The sequence below is a fragment of the Oncorhynchus keta genome, chromosome 14, assembly GCF_023373465.1.
Source record: "Oncorhynchus keta strain PuntledgeMale-10-30-2019 chromosome 14, Oket_V2, whole genome shotgun sequence".
Lineage (NCBI taxonomy): Eukaryota > Metazoa > Chordata > Actinopteri > Salmoniformes > Salmonidae > Oncorhynchus > Oncorhynchus keta.
This window is the reverse complement of record NC_068434.1, coordinates 74,043,001-74,062,648: the sequence shown is the minus strand read 5'-3', so window position 1 is coordinate 74,062,648 and position 19,648 is coordinate 74,043,001. Positions and strand designations below refer to the sequence as shown.

General features: G+C 42.0%; 1 protein-coding gene across 5 annotated transcripts in view; it reads right to left on the bottom strand.

Moving 5' to 3' along the window:
* Positions 1-254: 254 nt before the first annotated feature.
* The window catches only part of LOC118393973 (kinesin-like protein KIF18A), a 30,176-nt gene continuing 10,782 nt past the window's right edge, over positions 255-19,648 (bottom strand). For 4 of the 5 annotated variants that reach the window (XM_052462534.1, XM_052462532.1, XM_052462535.1 and 1 more), the window contains exons 12-18: positions 19,395-19,516; positions 18,316-18,584; positions 13,392-13,451; positions 2,813-3,218; positions 2,310-2,399; positions 2,097-2,191; positions 255-1,519 (exon numbers count right to left, since the gene is read on the bottom strand). In XM_052462534.1, the coding sequence (XP_052318494.1) occupies positions 1,383-1,519; positions 2,097-2,191; positions 2,310-2,399; positions 2,813-3,218; positions 13,392-13,451; positions 18,316-18,584; positions 19,395-19,516 (1,179 nt within the window). In that variant the 3' untranslated portion in view covers positions 255-1,382. The remainder of the gene's footprint in view (positions 1,520-2,096; positions 2,192-2,309; positions 2,400-2,812; positions 3,219-13,391; positions 13,452-18,315; positions 18,585-19,394; positions 19,517-19,648) is intronic. The other variant, XM_052462536.1, reaches the window with a different exon arrangement.

Genomic DNA, 19,648 nt, shown 5'->3' with positions numbered 1-19,648 from the left:
AGTATTGTTTTTTGGGCTTATTGCAAACAGGCTGCATGTTTTGGAATATTTGTATTCTGTTCATTCTAATTTATGTTAGTATTGTGGGATAAATACAATGTTGTTGATCCATCCTGTCAGCTCCGATCACATCCATTGAACTCTTAACTGTTTTAAAATCACCATTGGACTCATGGTGAAATCCCTCAGCTGTTTCCTTCCATTCCGGCATCTTGATTAATTCTAAAAACAATTATTGCAGAGTGAGTCCATGCAACTATTAAGCACATTTTTACTTGTGAACTTATTTAGGTTTGCCATAACAAGACATGAGCTTTTCATTAATTCAATTTGTAAACATTTCTAAAAACATAATTCCTTTTTGACATTAGGGGATATTGTGTGTAGACCAGTGACAGAAAATCTAAATGTATGTATAAAATTCAGGCTGTAACAAAACCAAATATTGGAAAAGGTCAAGGTGTGTGAATACTTCCTGAAGACACTGTATACCACCACCCAACAGGGCACTCAGCGTTTGGGAGGGCACGTCCTCAGCACAGGTAGACTCCCCATCTGTGCACCTGGCATTAACTTCCTGGCTAAAAATAAAGATCACATTGGATGCTGTGCAACTAAAAGACTGAATTTAAAGTGATGAATTGGCTTCTTTCCAGACATGATGTAGGTCAGATTTGTTCTTTGAAGCTGGTATCAAAGTGCATGTACAACACCTATTGTTAGAGCTGGTCGAAAACAAATGTATTTACTTAAGAGTGGCAACTAGATGGGGCTCAATACAGCTCTCAGTAAGTTGGAATTCTTAACACTGTTCAACATTCTGACCTAATATTTAATGAGCCCTCCATTTCTGTTTATGATGTGTAGCCTGATATTGAACAGTGAAAAAAGTTCCACAGGTGAATGAGTTTCCCTATACAGATGGGTTACAAGCAGAATGAACAAACATCACAAATCTCCATTTCAACAGCATTCACATGACTTGACAGTAAAGCTGCATGTCTGATAACGCAATCTACCCCTTCTGTTCAATTTTACATTGAAAGGAAATATATGTATACTAAACAGGGAAAAGCCCAGAAAAGAACCATGAGAAAAAATTATTGGATGAGTTGAATTATTCATGTCAAAAACCAACCACATACATTACTAGTTAACTAAACATTTTATTACTAAATAACAATAGCAAATTATCTGTACAACAAATGTTAATGTAGGAAATAAAAATGTAAAAACATAAAAAATAAGAACAAGTACAGAATCATACACAATTCAAGCAAAAACTATCCAAGAAATCCATAGGATTTAATTTCTCTCTCCACATCTAAACACGATTCCCTAATTTCTACATGACATCAGCAACATCTGGTCAAAAGCAGGCCTCACATCCTCTTTGTCACACTCTTGAATTTCTGGGAGGTTTTATAGAATATGGACTTTTTCCTCTGAACATCCAAGAGGTGAAGATTCCCATCAGAAACACTCCTCGTAACTCTTCTGGGCTTGTTCTCCTCTGACCCTAAGGAGAAACACAATGCTTAGATAGAACCCCCGTCTGTATGGAGAGCTTCAAATTTAATGTTTTTCCTTTGCAGTGTGAAAAATCCCATTATTAAAAAATAAAAAATAAGTTATTTTTAGATTACTGAACATACATAAATCAAACAATAAAACAAATTGCTGTCTAATACACATCACACTAAAAGTATGCAATCGGATGAGAAACCAAATTCTGCAGTTTTGTCCAAAAGCCAAACAAAATCCTTAAAATGAAAATAATAAGTGCCATAATTAACAGGCAGACAAGCTCCATTGTAGATTTAAAAACAGCTTGGTTTTCTAAAAGCAAGTGTCCTTCATAACAGGCATATAAAAAAAGCATGTTCTGGCCTGGCCCTGCCCTGAACTTTGTGTTGCAGCTGAGAGATGTAGGCATGAGCTCTGAGTGTAAGCACCACTAACTGGAATGAACATGGGGATTTTAGAGGGGGAAATAGCCACACATTTAAGGTATTTTCATAAATAGCGAATGAAAGCAAGCTACACTCTTTCCCTGGGTCACTTCAGGGGAGAAATACTGGTATTGTTGTACTAACCAGCAAAAAGACGCACTCTTAGTGGTCTTGCTACTACTGTGGGGTCCTGCTTTATGTGCTTGGGTGCTGAAAGGATTTCCTGCTCTCTGCTGCTGCTAGAGGGAGATGGAAACACAAGAGATGAAATGTGTTAATATCTGAGCAGCACAACACTTCCTTCCCTGATACTTCACTAAGAAACATGTATTTTGAGTATGTCACAACCACACTTACCAATTCATTTTGCGTTTTCCCTGCACAGCCGAAGTCATGGCCATGTAGGTCTTGCCATGTCGGATGTCCAACAGAGACGGTATCTCCAGTCTGCGGGATACAACAAGTCAGGCAATTTCCTTCTCAATATTTGAACAGTCTCTTACATGTGACCAAAACATATAAACAGACTGGAATGAGTACCGCACTCGGATATGTTAGACAATTCTGAGCTCTCTCACTGCCACTTGCTCGTACCTAAATCTTAAGAGACAAGGCAGCTCAACATTTAGAAATAAGTACTTGGAAACCCTAATACAATTTCTGTCACCTGGGACAAAATGAGTAAAATAAAAATGAGAATTGTTGTAATAGTAATAGAGGCAAAAAAAAATATATATATATACTGAGAATGTCTTAATCTATGAATGTATGCACTGTTTTACATTGTTCAGCAGCTAATATTAAACTGGACTGTTGAAATGATGGAGTATGATGACCATCTTTGACAATACCACACCCACCTTTTGGGGGGCTTGCTCATGGCATTGGCTCGGGGAGCCTGCTGTTGGCTTGGACTCAAGGGGCACGAAGATACCGCTTGATGATTGGGGCTACATTGGTAAAGGACGACGGTAGCGTTGGCAAGAGCTGATTCATTGTCTTCATCTTCAATGTCAAATGTCATGTTGGGGTCATTGACTGCATAGTGCTGTCGGGGCAGGAGTGAAGGCCTGTTGAGTGTACCACTGGCATCTGGAGTGTAGAGCAGTGGAAACATCCCCTCCTGTCTTAAAACCTCCTGGAGGACTATGGGAACCTGCGCTGAGGCGGAGACAACACTCCCAGGGTTTGGTGGAGACACTGCCAGCTTCCTCCTGGTATGTTTCTTGGGAATGGGTTCCATCACTGTCACCTGGGCTGCTGGGCCTAGAAAACAACATCAATATGATTTATTTTTTATGAAGAAGCCACAAAGAACCTAACAAATTTTGGCCTATGCATGATCAAATAAATTGCTATCATGTTACACACCACACTTCATCAAGGTCAATTCCATTTCAATACAGTCCAATCCATGCACTGTGAATTGACAATTAGAGGATTTTTCTATTTAGGCATAGCTCTACATATCACTTATTGAATTGAGCGAGGTCAAATGGAATTGACCTCAACCCTGACTTTTATTAAAACATTAAAAAAAAAAAAATTCTGTAAAGTAATTTAGAAACATCCTCCACCAAGCACTTACATGGAAGTGCATACACCTTGAATGTATTCACTATGTTAAGACCTTTGGAATGTTGCGGATATAAAACGTAAAGAGTTCCATATTTTACTTGACAAACAGTCACATCTGTTCTACACACATTTACATAGGAGCGTTCTATAAACTTGCTTCTCCCTGAACAGGGTCCAGGGTTCATCCTGTTCAGCCAGAACACTTTTTCTGTTAGTGGTTGGTGAGGCCTTGCTACTTGGTTTACTAGTATGATCTCAAGTGCAAGATAAGAATGCATTATCCAGTCTAAATCACAGTAGGCTGTCGGCTTCAGCATGTGGGTATTCACTAACAACATGCCAGTTGTTTGCCATAGAAATGTCATACATGGCCCAGGGATTAATTTTTTAAAATTTTTAATCCCATGATAAACGTTTTGGCTCGAGGTCCACATCGGGATTTCAAAATTCAACAGAGGGCAGCACAGATTTTTTAATGACCGATTTGTTTATCTAAATCGATTTACGGTCATGAAAAAGAGCAGTTATTTGAAAATAGATACAGTTGAAGTCGGAAGATTAAAACTCGTTTTTCAACTACTCTACAACTCACCCCCTCTGAACGTGCCTCAGACAAGAGAGCTAGTTTTATTTCCAGCTCTGTATTACAAAGCACCACAATTGTTCCATTTGCCTACCCAAACCTCTGTGACCAGTGTATGCACGATACACAGGCCCCATTACTTATGAATGCATTTATTGGGTAGATGCATTGTTAGCTGCCCCCCACGACTGTCAAAATAAACACAAAACCGCTAGGGGGTTTCATGGTGGCATGAGCATACCTGCAACAATAAATAAATAAATAAATAGGGGAACATACAGTTGAAGTTGGAAGTTTACATACATTTAGGTTGGAGTAATTAAAACAAATGTTTCAATCACTCCACAAATTTTTCATTCACAAACTATAGTTTCGGCAAGTCGGTTAAGACATCTACTTTGTGCATGACACTAGTAATTTTTCCAACAATTGTTTACAGACAGATTATTTCACTATCACAATTCCAGTGGGTCAGAAGTTACACTAAGTTGACTGTGCCTTTAAACAGCTTGGAAAATTCCAGAAAATGATGTCATGGCTTTAGAAGCTTCTGGTAGGCTAATTGACATCATTTGAGTCAATTGGAGGTGTACCTGTGGATGTATTTCAAGGCCTACCTTCAAACTCAGTGCCTCTTTGCTTGACATCATGGGAAAATCAAAAGAAATCAGCAAAGAAAACAAATTGTAGACCTCCACAAGTCTGGTTCATCCTTGGGAGCAATTTCCAAACGCCTGAAGGTACCATGTTCATCTGTACAAACAACAGTACGCAAGTATAAACACCATAGGACCACGCTGCCATCATACCACTCAGGAAGGAGTCGTGTTCTGTCTCCTAGAGATGAATGTACTTTGGTGCGAAAAGTGCAAATCAATCCCAGAACAACAGCAAAGGACCATGTGAAGCTGCTGGAGGAAACGGGTACAAAAATATTTATATCCACAGTGAAACGAGTCCTATATCGACATGATCTGAAAGGCTGCTCAGCAAGGAAGAAGCCACTGCTCCAAAACCGCCATAAAAAAAGCCAGACCACGGTTTGCAACTGCACATGGGGACAAAGATCATACTTTTTGGAGAAATGTCCTCTGGTCTGATGAAACAAAAATAGAACTGTTTGGCCATAATGACCATCGTTATGTTTGGAGGAAAAAAGGGGAGGCTTGCAAGCCGACGAACACCATCCCAACCGTGAAGCACGGGGGTGGCAGCATCATATTGTTGGGGTGCTTTGGTGCACGAGGGGCTGGTGCACTTCACAAAATAGATGGCATCATGATGGAGGAGAATTAGGTGGATATATTGAAGCAACATCTCAAGACATCCGTCAGAAAGTTAAAGCTTGGTCGCAAATGGGTCTTCCAAATGGACAATGACCAGGGCATACTTCCAAAGTTGTGGCAAAATGGCTTAAGGACAACAAAGTCAAGGTATTGAAGTGGCCATCACAAAGCCCTGACCCCAATCCTATAGAAAATGTGTGGGCAGAACTGAAAAAGCGTGTGCGAGCAAGGAGGCCTACAAACCTGACTCAGTTACACCAGCTCTTGTCAGGAGGAATGGGCCAAAATTCACCCAACTTATTGTGGGAAGCTTGTGGAAGGCTACCCGAAACGTTTGACCCAAGTTAAACAATTTAAAGGAAATGCTACCAATTTTTTTCCCCCCACCTTTATTTAACCAGGTAGGCAAGTTGAGAACAAGTTCTCATTTACAATTGCGACCTGGCCAAGATAAAGCAAAGCAGTTCGACAGATACAACGACACAGAGTTACACATGGAGTAAAACAAACATACAGTCAATAATACAGTATAAACAAGTCTATATACAATGTGAGCAAATAAGGTGAGAAGGGAGGAAAAGGCAAAAAAGGCCATGGTGGCAAAGTAAATACAATATAGCAAGTAAAACACTGGAATGGTAGTTTTGCAATGGAAGAATGTGCAAAGTAGAAATGAAAATAATGGGGTGCAAAGGAGCAAAATAAATAAAATACAGTTGGGAAAGAGGTAGTTGTTTGGGCTAAATTATAGGTGGGCTATGTACAGGTGCAGTAATCTGTGAGCTGCTCTGACAGTTGGTGCTTAAAGCTAGTGAGGGAGATAAGTGTTTCCAGTTTCAGAGATTTTTGTAGTTAATTCCAGTCATTGGCAGCAGAGAACTGGAAGGAGAGGCGGCCAAAGAAAGAATTGGTATTGGGGGTGACTAGAGAGATATACCTGCTGGAGTGTGTGCTACAGGTGGGAGATGCTATGGTGACCAGCGAGCTGAGATAAGGGGGGACTTTACCTAGCAGGGTCTTGTAGATGACATGGAGCCAGTGGGTTTGGCGACGAGTATGAAGCGAGGGCCAGCCAACGAGAGCGTACAGGTCGCAATGGTGGGTAGTATATGGGGCTTTGGTGACAAAACGGATTGCACTGTGATAGACTGCATCCACTTTGTTGAGTAGGGTATTGGAGGCTATTTTGTAAATGACATCGCCAAAGTCGAGGATTGGTAGGATGGTCAGTTTTACAAGGGTATGTTTGGCAGCATGAGTGAAGGATGCTTTGTTGCGAAATAGGAAGCCAATTCTAGATTTAACTTTGGATTGGAGATGTTTGATATGGGTCTGGAAGGAGAGTTTACAGTCTAACCAGACACCTAAGTATTTGTAGTTGTCCACGTATTCTAAGTCAGAGCCGTCCAGAGTAGTGATGTTGGACAGGCGGGTGGGTGCAGGTAGCGATCGGTTGAAGAGCATGCATTTAGTTTTACTTGTATTTAAGAGCAATTGGAGGCCACGGAAGGAGAGTTGTATGGCATTGAAGCTTGCCTGGAGGGTTGTTAACACAGTGTCCAAAGAGGGCCGGAAGTATACAGAATGGTGTCGTCAGCGTAGAGGTAGATCAGAGACTCACCAGCAGCAAGAGCGACCTCATTGATGTATACAGAGAAGAGAGTCGGTCCAAGAATTGAACCCTGTGGCACCCCCATAGAGACTGCCAGAGGTCTGGACAGCAGACCCTCCGATTTGACACACTGAACTCTATCAGAGAAGTAGTTGGTGAACCTGGCGAGGCAATCATTTGAGAAACCAAGGCTGTCGAGTCTGCCGATGAGGATGTGGTGATTGACAGAGTCGAAAGCCTTGGCCAGATCAATGAATACGGCTGCACAGTAATGTTTCTTATCGATGGCGGTTAAGATATCGTTTAGGATCTTGAGCGTGGCTGAGGTGCACCTATGACCAGCTCTGAAACCAGATTGCATAGCAGAGAAGGTATGGTGAGATTCAAAATGATCGGTAATCTGTTTGTTGACTTGGCTTTCGAAGACCGTAGAAAGGCATGGTAGGATAGATATAGGTCTGTAGCAGTTTGGGTGCTTTCCAATCTTTGGGAATCTCAGACGACACGAAAGAGAGGTTGAACAGGCTAGTAATAGGGGTGGCAACAATTTCGGCAGATAATTTTTTAGAAAGAAAGGGTCCAGATTGTCTAGCCCGGCTGATTTGTAGGGGTCCAGATTTTGCAGCTCTTTCAGAACATCAGCTGAATGGATTTGGGAGAAGGAGAAATGGGGAAGGCTTGGGCAAGTTGCTGTTGGGGGTACTAATTGAGTGTATGTAAACTAATACTAATTGAGTGTATGTAAACTTCTGACCCACTGGAAATGTGATGAAAGAAATAAAAGCTGAAATATATAATTCTCTCTACTATTATTCTGACATTTCACATTCTTAAAATAAAGTGGTGATCCTAAATGACCCAAAACAATGATTTTTTTTACTAGGATTAAATGTCAGGAATGATGAAAAATTGAGATTAACCTGTTAAATCGACCCTCTACTTTTTCGAACATTCTGTTAAAAATCGCGCAACATTTCAGCGCCCTGCTACTCAGGCCAGGAATATAGTATATGCATATGATTAGTATGTGTGGATAGAAAACACTCAGACGTTTATAAAACTGGTTAAATCACGGCTGTGACTATAACAGAACGTGCGTTTCATCGAAAAGTGCAGGAAAATCTGATCATCTGAAAATGGAAATAAATATCCTTGCGCTACTTCCAGGAATTGTTCAAAGTGAACCGAATTAAATGAGGCCGAGGTTGCAGTGCCTACAGCTTCCACACGTTGTCTGGAGTCTTGTCATTTGATTCAGCTTTGATTCTTGGTCAAACTGAATCAAGGGAATCGATTCCCTCCGGTCTCCGACCGGATGTTTTGGTCGAGCTCTCTCCAGACATTTTTTCGAGACGGACACCTATAGAATTGACATCGCCTCCTGATGAATTTTATCGCTTATTAACGTGTACTAATACCTAAAGTTGCATTACAAAAGTATTTCAAAGTGTTTTGTGAAAGTTTATCGTCGACTTTTTGAATTTAAAAAAATGACGTTACGTTATGAAACGCAATTTTTTTCCGTTTATCACAGTCTTCATAGATCGATATCTAGGCTATATATGGACCGATTTAATCGAAAAAAATACCCAATAGTGATTATGGGACATCTAGGAGTGCCAACAAAGAAGATGGCCAAAGGTAATGAATGTTTTATATTTTATTTGTGCGGTTTGTGTAGCGACGACTATGCTAATTATTTTGTTTACGTCCCCTGCGGGTCTTTTGGGGTGTTACATGCTATCAGATAATAGCTTCTCATGCTTTCGCCAAAAAGCATTTTAAAAATCTGACTTGTTGCCTGGATTCACAACGAGTGTAGCTTTAATTCAATACCCTGCATGTGTATTTTAATGAACGTTTGAGTTTTAACTAATACTATTAGCATTTAGCGTAGCGCATTTGCATTTCCAGAGCTCTAGATGGGACGCCTGCGTGCCAGGTAGGAGCAAGAGGTTAAATGTATTTGGCGAAGGTGTATGTAAACTTCCAACTTCAACTGTATGTCCATTACAATTTCTACATACACTATCTAGTCTTAGACATTCATGTGGTCTGGAGTGTTATTTTAAATCCAAAATGATCACCCTTCTGAGAACTTTGACCCCCGCATGGCCTTACCATCTGTGTTAGAGCACCATAATCATATTTTAAGAAAATCAATCACATCTGAATAGATCTTAGTTGGCGCCGGTATAAAAATGAGACACAGCGTATCACTACCATTGAAAGATGAAGGAATAACCTCTCTGTAAAATACTGAAAGGAGAAGTCCATGTCTGCAGCAGGCCTAATAAGGGTTCTCATCTTTTGGCAGTTGTAGAGGTAGCCAAAGAAAGTGAACCTGGTGACCTTTACACAGTGCAGACATTAATCAGAGGTGTAAGGGAGAAAGGGCCGGGACACATTCATGCCCACAAATTGAGTTTCACCAGTCCCGACAAGCCCAGCTACTGTGACATTGAATATGGCTAAGTAGGGGAAAGAAGAAAATGAATCAAATCGAGTAAGGCAAAAGAAAAATATAATTTGATGTTTCAAAGAAACCAAGACTTAAAGGCCCAGTGCAGTAAAAAACACGATTTTCAGCGCGTACTGCGTCTGGCCCGCCCCAGGAGTCGCTAGTGCGCGATGGGACAAGGACATCACTGCCGACCAAACCCTCCCCTAACCCGGACGATGCTGGGCCAATTGTGCGCCGCCCCATGAGTCTCCTGGTCGTGGCCGGCTGCGACAGAGCCTGGACCCAAACCCAGAATCTCTAGTGTCACAGCTTGCACTGGATGTAGTGCCTTAGACCACTGCCACTTCAAATCTTTTATCTTGCCTATTGACCCCCAATGGCACACATACACAAGCAATGTCTCAATTGTCTCATAAATCCTTCTTTAACCGGTCTCCTCCCATTCATCTACAGTGATTGAAGTGGATTCAATAAGGAAGTGGATTCAATATCTTACACCTGGATTCACCTGGTCAGTGTTCATACAGTTTTGTAAACTCAGTGTATATTTCCACACTATGTGGTTGGAATAACTGTTTAATAAGAGCTGTTTGAAAATACTGAAATTTAAGCCTGTTTTGGTGGGATGGAGTTTTGGCCTGCCCGGTGACATCGCCAGGTGGCAAACTACTTAATAGACCAATAAGAGAGTTCCAAACCATTCTGCCAATAACAGATCATTTTCAGTTTTCCCCTCCCCATACAGTCTTAGAACAATTCTCGCTTGAGAAATTGCTCTTCGCTAAGAAGCTATTTTCGCTTATTTTTGACAATGTTTATGGAATACAATCACGGTAAGATTACTTAATTGTTATCCAGAAATGAATTGATATGGAGATAAAATCTGCTGCAATGGACCTTTAACCAATCATGTAAACATAAAAAGGCCACATAAAATCCTTATGGAACACAAAGCAAGGAACGAGGGAAAACAACTTATGGCCGACAAAGCAGGAGTGGACATATCCTATGATTAGTCCTAAGTTATTTCATGGTATAAGTGGTTCACAATCACTAGCCATAATGGATGACTCACACGCTTAGCAACCTGTCGTATAAAGGATACAGCTACACTGAATGGATCACCATATTAGTCATCAGTGAGGATGAGTCATACACACAACATACTGTTAATTATTGGTCATTTGATCAAGACTAACTTAGATACAACTAACTTTACATACAACTGATTAAATGGGAATAATTGATATAGGCTACACAATTAATTTTTAATATCCACCAAAGTCGTTTTAATATATATGGGTCTTCCATTAACCGGCCTAAATGTTATGAATAAAATTTTGGGATTTAATTATGTAATAAGAGCTTAAATGTATTAACATGAATAAATACAATGTTTTACGAGAATAGGAAGACTATGATAAAAACCTGGCTGAGATGATGAGGATTATGTCACCAAAAGAACGTTAGCAGGGTTGTTTGAGTATAAAAGCTGGTGTGTAAGAGTAAAGTGGAGAGCACGTTGCATCAGAGCAAGAGGAGGCAGACTCACTTGTTGCAGTGAGACACTGCGGCTGCATCATTTACATGCTGCTGACCACAGCCCTGTGACGCCGCTTCCTACCTACTACATTTTACTGAGGAGGAGGCAATTCCCAGAAATGTGAGCTGTGTGGTAGTGGATTTGACATATCAATTTGCCTACTCTAACCCCACCCCCCCACGGACAAAATAGAACAATCAACTAAATGGTTTAATGTAGAAGCTTTTAAAAATGCTCACATTTTTAACAACATATTTGCGTATCATAAAAAGGAGGGGGAGATATGGAAGATTAATGGACCTATTTATTCATGTGAAGAGCAGAAAGCAATATTTAGGAAATTTGAGTCACAGCTCAGATAGCAAGACAGGATGAGGGGACAGTGATAAATGGTACTGCTCCTCTGATGGAGATCTGGCCCGGCAATAAATGGCAGCCAAGTTCTTTCAATCACATATTTTTGGCTTGTAGGATTAATACATGCATGAGGTGCTATTTCTGGTGGAGACAGCACCGTATTAGGGTCGCTTGGCTGCTGCCTCCCTCTTTATAGCACTGCTGCTGTTCTTGCTGACGGGGCAGGGGCGTTTTACGCTTGCCTTGCCTACCTTCTTTTCACTGCAGTGAATTTGCATTTTCATGAATGAGGTTTGAGCAGCCTGGGTTGGGAGGGCTGGATGCTGGATTGACTGAGTACAAGATATGGAGGAAAGGGGGAGGGGGGCAAGGAGGGAGAGAGTGATCGAGCAGGAACAAGTAAGACTGGCACAGAACGAGGTTGCAGGAGAGAGATTGAAATTGTGTGGGCCATCCTGTGCTGAAGGGAGATAAAGGGATGGGTACAAGGCATTGGACTGGCAGGGTGCAGAAACCTATTGAGAGGGTCATGTGTGGTGACCTGCCCTCGTATCCACTTAGAGATGGTGCAGTAATAAAAAGGTTGGATATGGAGGATTTCCATACTCAAGCTCTGATGCGAGTTACACAAACACAGAAAAAAACAAAGATTTCACACAAACAGGTAACATGATTTGGACAAGATCTTATTTCATATCAAAAGCGTAAATCATACACAGAAGTGATAGTCCAGTGTCCCATTGTGACATAGCTACCTGGCTCTGAGACCACCATCTGCAGGGGACACAAAGCCCGAACACACACCTTCCTACAATTCCCAACCAACGCGTCTCCGGTACGCATCCTCTATTCATTTGAATGTGTTCACAATTGGAGAAACTGCTTGAGCTGCACTGAGAATGAGAAAGGTATGAAAGCTAACGGTCCAATATTCTAGAAAACTGAAGTGTATATGTGTGCCGGTTTTGGACTATGATAAACCCTTAAGTTAAGTCTATGTTACCGCAGAAACAGACTCAACCGCACAAATGCCTGGCCGTCCCCAGAAACACTCAGCCGCACAAATGCCCAGCTGTCCAGCCTTCAGTCAGCTGTTCCACAAAAAACACGTTTTAAAACTGTTATGAGGATTATTTTATTTTCATGACGGTTAAACGGTAATTGTGGCAGCCCTAGTAAAAAGTGTTTTTTAAACCATTTCCTGTTGCGCCGTGGTCATCTGGTGTTGTTTTCTTTAAAACTGTAGCTGACGTTTCCCACAATGTATTTCAATCAAATGTAGACCACCTGTTCAGCAGAAAATATCATTACAGACAATTTGGACGGCCATATTTCACATACTTCCTTATTGTACTTCCCTAAAGGTTTTCCCAGTCCTTTTCTTTCTCTAAAGGGGTCTCAAGTGTTATTTCATTTTCACAAAATATCTTTAGTTCCAGACCAGAAAGTCCACTTTGCTGAACAACTGGAAATTACATTCTATTTCATGTCGGAATAGTTTTTGTAGTTTATTTACAGAATGCCTATTTTTTTTTATTTTTCCTCGCTTAAGAATCAGTTGAAGTGCCAATTGATGTCCCATCATCTCTTGAGGTTGGCAGAAGGGAAACTAAGTTGTTACACTAAACACCAGCGATCAGTGGGAATAAAACAATAAAAAACACTTAATCCACAGATCAATATTACTCATGGTCGCACTTCAGTTTGACCACTACAGTGGGGATGTTTAATATTGCCAGTTCATTACTTTAACCATTCCAGTCTTTGTGGTCTTCTGAAACAAGCCTTCTCTGTTAACACCCCAAGTTTATTCTAGTGGATCCTGGAACCAGTTTTAGCACAACTGAAATTGCTGATGAACAATTAACAGCTGAAACAGAGCTTTTACCACAGGAGTGATGACTTTGATGGACATATTTGATCCCCTCGGACTGTCACTATGAAGTATTCCATGTGGCAAGCTGTTAGATTAATGACCAGGTTAGCAGGCCTGAGGGAGAGTAAAGCCAGGTTTACCTTTCGATGATGGATTGGGTTGAAGGCGCAGAGAGACTCTCCTCTTATGTTTCTCGGCACCTGAGTGACAGACAACAGTATGTTCAACAACACCGCCTCCTTCATGAATACCATGCCACCCCACCAGTTATCAGCACAACACACAGCATGACTAGCATCACAGCTCAGCCTGCAAAGTTATCAATAGAACAGACACAATCGTGCCTCAGCATTTGGCTGTGGCAAATGTGAATAGTCATCATGAACTGCGCAGCAAAATCTACTGTTGTACACTTGCTTGGTTAAAGAATGGGTAGCCCTTTACACTTGTATCTCCATTTGGGTTGAAAATGGCAGATTTGGACATTGATAAGCACCTACATTGGAACGTAATGTCTGTACAGTAACATGCTATACATGATGTCAGATCTCAGGCTCTGCACTTCACAGCTCTGTATGGGTTTTGACTGACAGCCGTTCCGAACTTGAGCACCGCACACGACAAGAAGTTGCCCCCATCCCTTCCACTAAATTTGCCAACTTTAGAAAATGTTCTGTCTGAGTGAGGGAAATGCTGTAAATTGCAAGGACTCTATGTATTTTGAAAGATGAGATGCTAAGGATTATAATAAATACTGCTTTGATGTCATACAAGCAAGCCTAACACCCATGAGTCCCAATGTGCACTTCACATTTCCATATCATAAAACTCATGTAATATACATTGTCAACATGTATGATTACTATGTTTGATGTACAGTTACAAAATATCATGGTGTTATACCCTGGGTTGTCCTGAACAGAATGACCACGCATTTGAATTTACCCATGAATCCATTCCGTGCACACAAAATTACAATCTGTTTCTCTGAACTGCTTTGTGAAAGCCTAACACTAAGATCCTATTTTTATCATTTTGCTAGTCATGTTGGCAATAGAACAAGCACTCAAATTTCACCCACCTGACCCAAATTGTGATTTATAAAAATGGACTGTTTTGGATTGTGTAAGCAACAATAATTGTGTAAAGGCGAGGATGCAGGGCTGTATTCCAGATAAAACAACTACAAGTATGCTTGCTCTAATTCCTAAACGGCACAGTTATGAGAGCTCAAAAAAGCAATGTATAGTTGAGGACTTCTGAGTCGTAAAACTGCATTGAAATTAATTTGGAACTGTGCACACTTGAGGTGTGTGGCCACTTGGAAACATCAGTTAGACCTCACACTCAAACCTTTGAATGTTTTTGTCTTTTGTTGCACCCATCTCAAATTTCCCAAGAATATTCTTATCATGTTACTGCGGGGAGAATTTTCAGATTTTGTTAAAAAACAAATGCGGCAAAAAAACTACAGTAAATTTAAAAATGCACATAAAATCAACAGTGAAATGTTTGGATTCAGTCTCGTGTCAGCTGAACGGTTGGCCTAACCTTTAGTCTAATAATTTTCCCATAATCTCCACAGTTCCCTTTAAATTTCTACCATGGCTATACATATCCATATTTGTTTGTTTTTCCTGTAAGAAACATTTAGCTCTATCCCTATCCAAAGCCCACAAGTGTAAGGGGTTAAAAGTTCAATGCAGCCATTTAAAAAAAATCTAAATATGAAATAATTTGTGGGTAACAAGTTCTTTAATGTGATTTTAACCATTTTAATTGAAAACAAAGAAACAAAAATAGCTTCTGAGCAAAGAGCAATTTCTCAAGCAATACGTTTTCTAGGACTGTCTGGGGGTGGCCTGAATGGGGAAGGGAAAAATGTTATTAAATCTTAAATCTGTTATTGGCAGAGGTTTGGAACTCATTCTTATTAACTAATTTACCACTTGGTGATGTTACCAGGCAGGCCAAAATGCCATCCCGCTAAAACAGGCAGACATTTAGGCAGTCTTTTCTTAAACTATAAAAGGGAATTATTATAATTTCTTAGTGTAGAAATACACACTGCTCAAAAAAATAAAAGGGAACACTAAAATAATATCCTAGATCTGAATGAATGAAATATTCTTAGTAAATACTTTTTTTCTTTACATAGTTGAATGTGCTGACAACAAAATCACACAAAAATGATCAATGGAAATCAAATTTATCAACCCATGGAGGTCTGGATTTGGAGTCACACTCAAAATTAAAGTGGAAAACCACACTACAGGCTGATCCAACTTTGATGTAGTGTCCTTAAAACAAGTCAAAATGAGGCTCAGTAGTGTGTGTGGCCTCCACGTGCCTGTATGTCCTCCCTACAACGCCTGGGCATGCTCCTGATGAGGTGGCGGATGGTCTCCAGAGGGATCTCCTCCCAGACCTGGACTAAAGCATCTGCCAACTCCTGGACACTCTGTGGTGCAAAGTGGCGTTAGTGGATGGAGCGAGACATGATGTCCCAGATGTGCTCAATTGGATTCAGGTCTGGGGAACGGGCGGGCCAGTCCATAGCATCAATGCCTTCCTCTTCTAGGAACTGCTGACACACTCCAGCCACATGAGGTCGAGCATTGTCTTGCATTAGGAGGAACCCAGGGCCAGCCGCACCAGCATATGGTCTCACAAGGGGTCTGAGGATCTCATCTCGGTACCTAATGGCAGTCAGGCTACCTCTGGCGAGCACATGGAGGGCTGTGCGGCCCCCTAAAGAAATGCCACCCCACACCATGACTGACCTACCGCCAAACCGGTCACGCTGGAGGATGTTGCAGGCAGCAGGACGTTCTCCACGGCGTCTCCAGACTCTGTCACGTGCTCAATGTGAACCTGCTTTCATCTGTGAAGAGCACAGGGCGCCAGTGGCGAATTTGCCAATCTTGGTGTTCTCTGGCAAATGCCAAACGTCCTGCACGGTGTTGGGCTGTAAGCACAACCCCCACCTATGGACGTTGGGCCCTCGTACCACCCTCATGGAGTCTGTTTCTGACCGTTTGAGCAGACACATGCACATTTGTGGCCTGCTGGAGGTCATTTTGCGGGGCTCTGGCAGTGCTCCTCCTGCTCCTCCTTGCACAAAGGCGGAGGTAGCGGTCCTGCTGTTGGGTTGTTGCCCTCCTACGGCCTCCTCCACGTCTCATGATGTACTGGCCTGTCTCCTGGTAGCGCCTCCATACTCTGGACACTACGCTGACAGACACAGCAAACCTTCTTGCCACAGCTCGCATTGATGTGCCATCCTGGATGAGCTGCACTACCTGAGCCACTTGTGTGGGTTGTAGACTCCGTCTCATGCTACCACTAGAGTGAAAGCACCGCCAGCATTCAAAAGTGACCAAAACATCAGCCAGGAAGCATAGGAACTGAGAACTATGGTCACCACCTGAAGAACCACTCCTTTATTGGGGGTGTCTTGCTAATTGCCTATTTACATTTACATTTAAGTCATTTAGCAGATGCTCTTATCCAGAGCGACTTACAAATTGGTGCATTCACCTTATGACATCCAGTGGAACAGCCACTTTACAATAGTGCATCTAAATCTTTTAAGGGGGGTGAGAAGGATTACTTTATCCTATCCTAGGTATTCCTTAAAGAGGTGGGGTTTCAGGTGTCTCCGGAAGGTGGTGATTGACTCCGCTGTCCTGGCGTCATGAGGGAGTTTGTTCCACCATTGGGGGCCAGAGCAGCGAACAGTTTTGACTGGGCTGAGCGGGAACTGTACTTCCTCAGTGGTAGGGAGGCGAGCAGGCCAGAGGTGGATGAACGCAGTGCCCTTGTTTGGGTGTAGGGCCTGATCAGAGCCTGGAGGTACTGAGGTGCCGTTCCCCTCACAGCTCCGTAGGCAAGCACCATGGTCTTGTAGCGGATGCGAGCTTCAACTGGAAGCCAGTGGAGAGAGCGGAGGAGCGGGGTGACGTGAGAGAACTTGGGAAGGTTGAACACCAGACGGGCTGCGGCGTGGATGAGTTGTAGGGTTTAATGGCAGTGGTAATCCAGTGACAAGTTGATTTCACAGAATGTTGTAGTGAACCTTGATTCCATTTGCACAACAGCATGTGACATGTATTGTCAATCAGTGTTGCTTCCTAAGTGGACAGTTTGATTTCACAGAAGTGTGATTGACTTGGAGTTACATTGTGTTGTTTAAGTGTTCCCCTTATTTCTTTGAGCAGTGAATATATATATATATATATATATATACATACACTGCTCAAAAAAATAAAGGGAACACTTAAACACTATATATATATATATATATACATTTTTGACTGCACTGGGCCTTTCAATAAATGTATCTTTAAATAAATAATAACAGTTGTCTTCAGGACAGTCATTGCAAGGTGAAAACGGAGGGAATAGAACAAACGGACGGGACCTATTGAGATCTGGTACCACACATTTGTGCTCATGGCTTGTGAAAGGAGGGTCAAATTACAGGATATCACTCAACTATAAGCACAAGTGGACAGGGCCAAAAACACAAAATAAAAGACACATGGAAACAAGCATGTGACTGGTGCAGGGGGACAGGTGCGGGGTGCACCTGCTGACATTTGATGGACAGCAACATAGTAATTAAGTATTGCTGGCCAGCTTTGGTTCACGCTCCATTGTCTCCTAGGGGCTGAATGTCATGAAAGGAGGCCTGATGGCGCACTGGTGCTGGGTTATACAGGGTGTGATAGGACCTGGAGAATGGTGCCTCCCGTGTGTGTAGGCTCCCATGATCAACAGTAAATAGAGCCCAATAGCCCAGGGCCACCAGATATTGCTGTATGGCCACTGGTGGCCTGAAAATAAAGCACTACAACAGATGATTAAACAGTCGACCAGGGGGGTATACTACAAAGCAAGATAAATGGCCAGCTAACTTGCCAAAATATATTTAGATTTTCTAGAAAGAATGTGCATGATAATATACCCCTCAGGGGGAATTTACATGTCATCGTTGTGACTGGGAGTTGAAGCCAATTCTGCGTATTTTAAGACAACATAAGGTGTGAAGTCATGACTTACTACTGCAGGGACTGTTTTGATGGGGACAGATGAGGTGTGAAAATGACAGGATGGGTACGAGCTCTGGCCTAAGCCTGGAACCCTCAGCCTGGGTCTCCTCGTCCTTCTGCTCCCCTGCCTTCTCCTGATCGGCCCACACCACACCCCTCTCCCTGAGGACCAGGTGCTCCAGGTCCTGGTTCTCAGCCTCGTCGGCAGCTGTGACCAGGCCCGACCCCCTCAGCGTCCAGTACTGTCTGCTGTAGGCAGGCAGCAGCATGTGCACCATTCTGAACAGAAGAAAGCATGAAACTCAGGCTTAAAAGATGTTCTGTTGAGTCAGTATCACAATTTATAGTGTAAAAGGTGCCAAAGTGAATTTTGTTGCATATGTATGCAACACCTAGTATAGTATAATTCAAAAGACTAATACTCTCTATTCACTAATTCATATAAGTAACCAACAACAACACTGTACATTCTCTGGAGGTAATGTATGACAAGTATGGATGGCACACAGCCATTCATACTCACATAGTACAGTGTGAGTCACTACTCATACTCAATTATTCATAAATATTATTCCCATCTTAATATGCTTGTGTCTACCTGACCATATTTTCCCATTCATGTAGGATTAGGCCTGAAGATACCTTCTAAAACATGTAGCAATATCTGTACAACAGATTTGTGGAGTACTGGCTCGGATTGACTTAAGTTCACTTTACAGGTCTGAAAAGTCTAACAAACCCCTTTAAGACTTAAGGCCATCTTATGGTAATATCACTGCATTTCCACTCTCTGTCTTCAGTGGATACAGGTGGATGATTCAACTCTGATATGTAATTCCAGGCTTTTGTTCCAGCCCCGCTGTAGCATATCAGACTCCAGCAATCAGCTGCTCAACTGGAACAAAAGTAGCTCTCCAGCTGGAGCGTTGGCTTGGCCACATGTTTTACACAGGAAGTGAGGTATTTTTCCACTGTCGTATTGCTGGGGTAAAGAGTATCAAATGCTACAATGAATATCGGTATCGAAGTCCAAATGTTGGTATGGTGATAACATTACGTGTTGAACCCTGTAAAAGAAAAATGACCTACTTTTTAGTCTGTTTGTTCTCCTGGTCCTGGATGCCGATGAGGTGGGTCATTTGCTCAATGTGCTGCTTGAGGTCCTCTACCTGTAGCTGGAGCCTGTGGCAGCGAAGGTCCTTCTGGAGTACCTGAGGGGGAAAGGGGAAAGTGGAAGAGCTAGGGAAATGACCACGAGGGAACATATTGAGTAACCCTGACCACAGCTAGAGAACAGGCTGGCAGGGAGTCATCAGTGACGCACAAGACAATGAGTCTTGAGG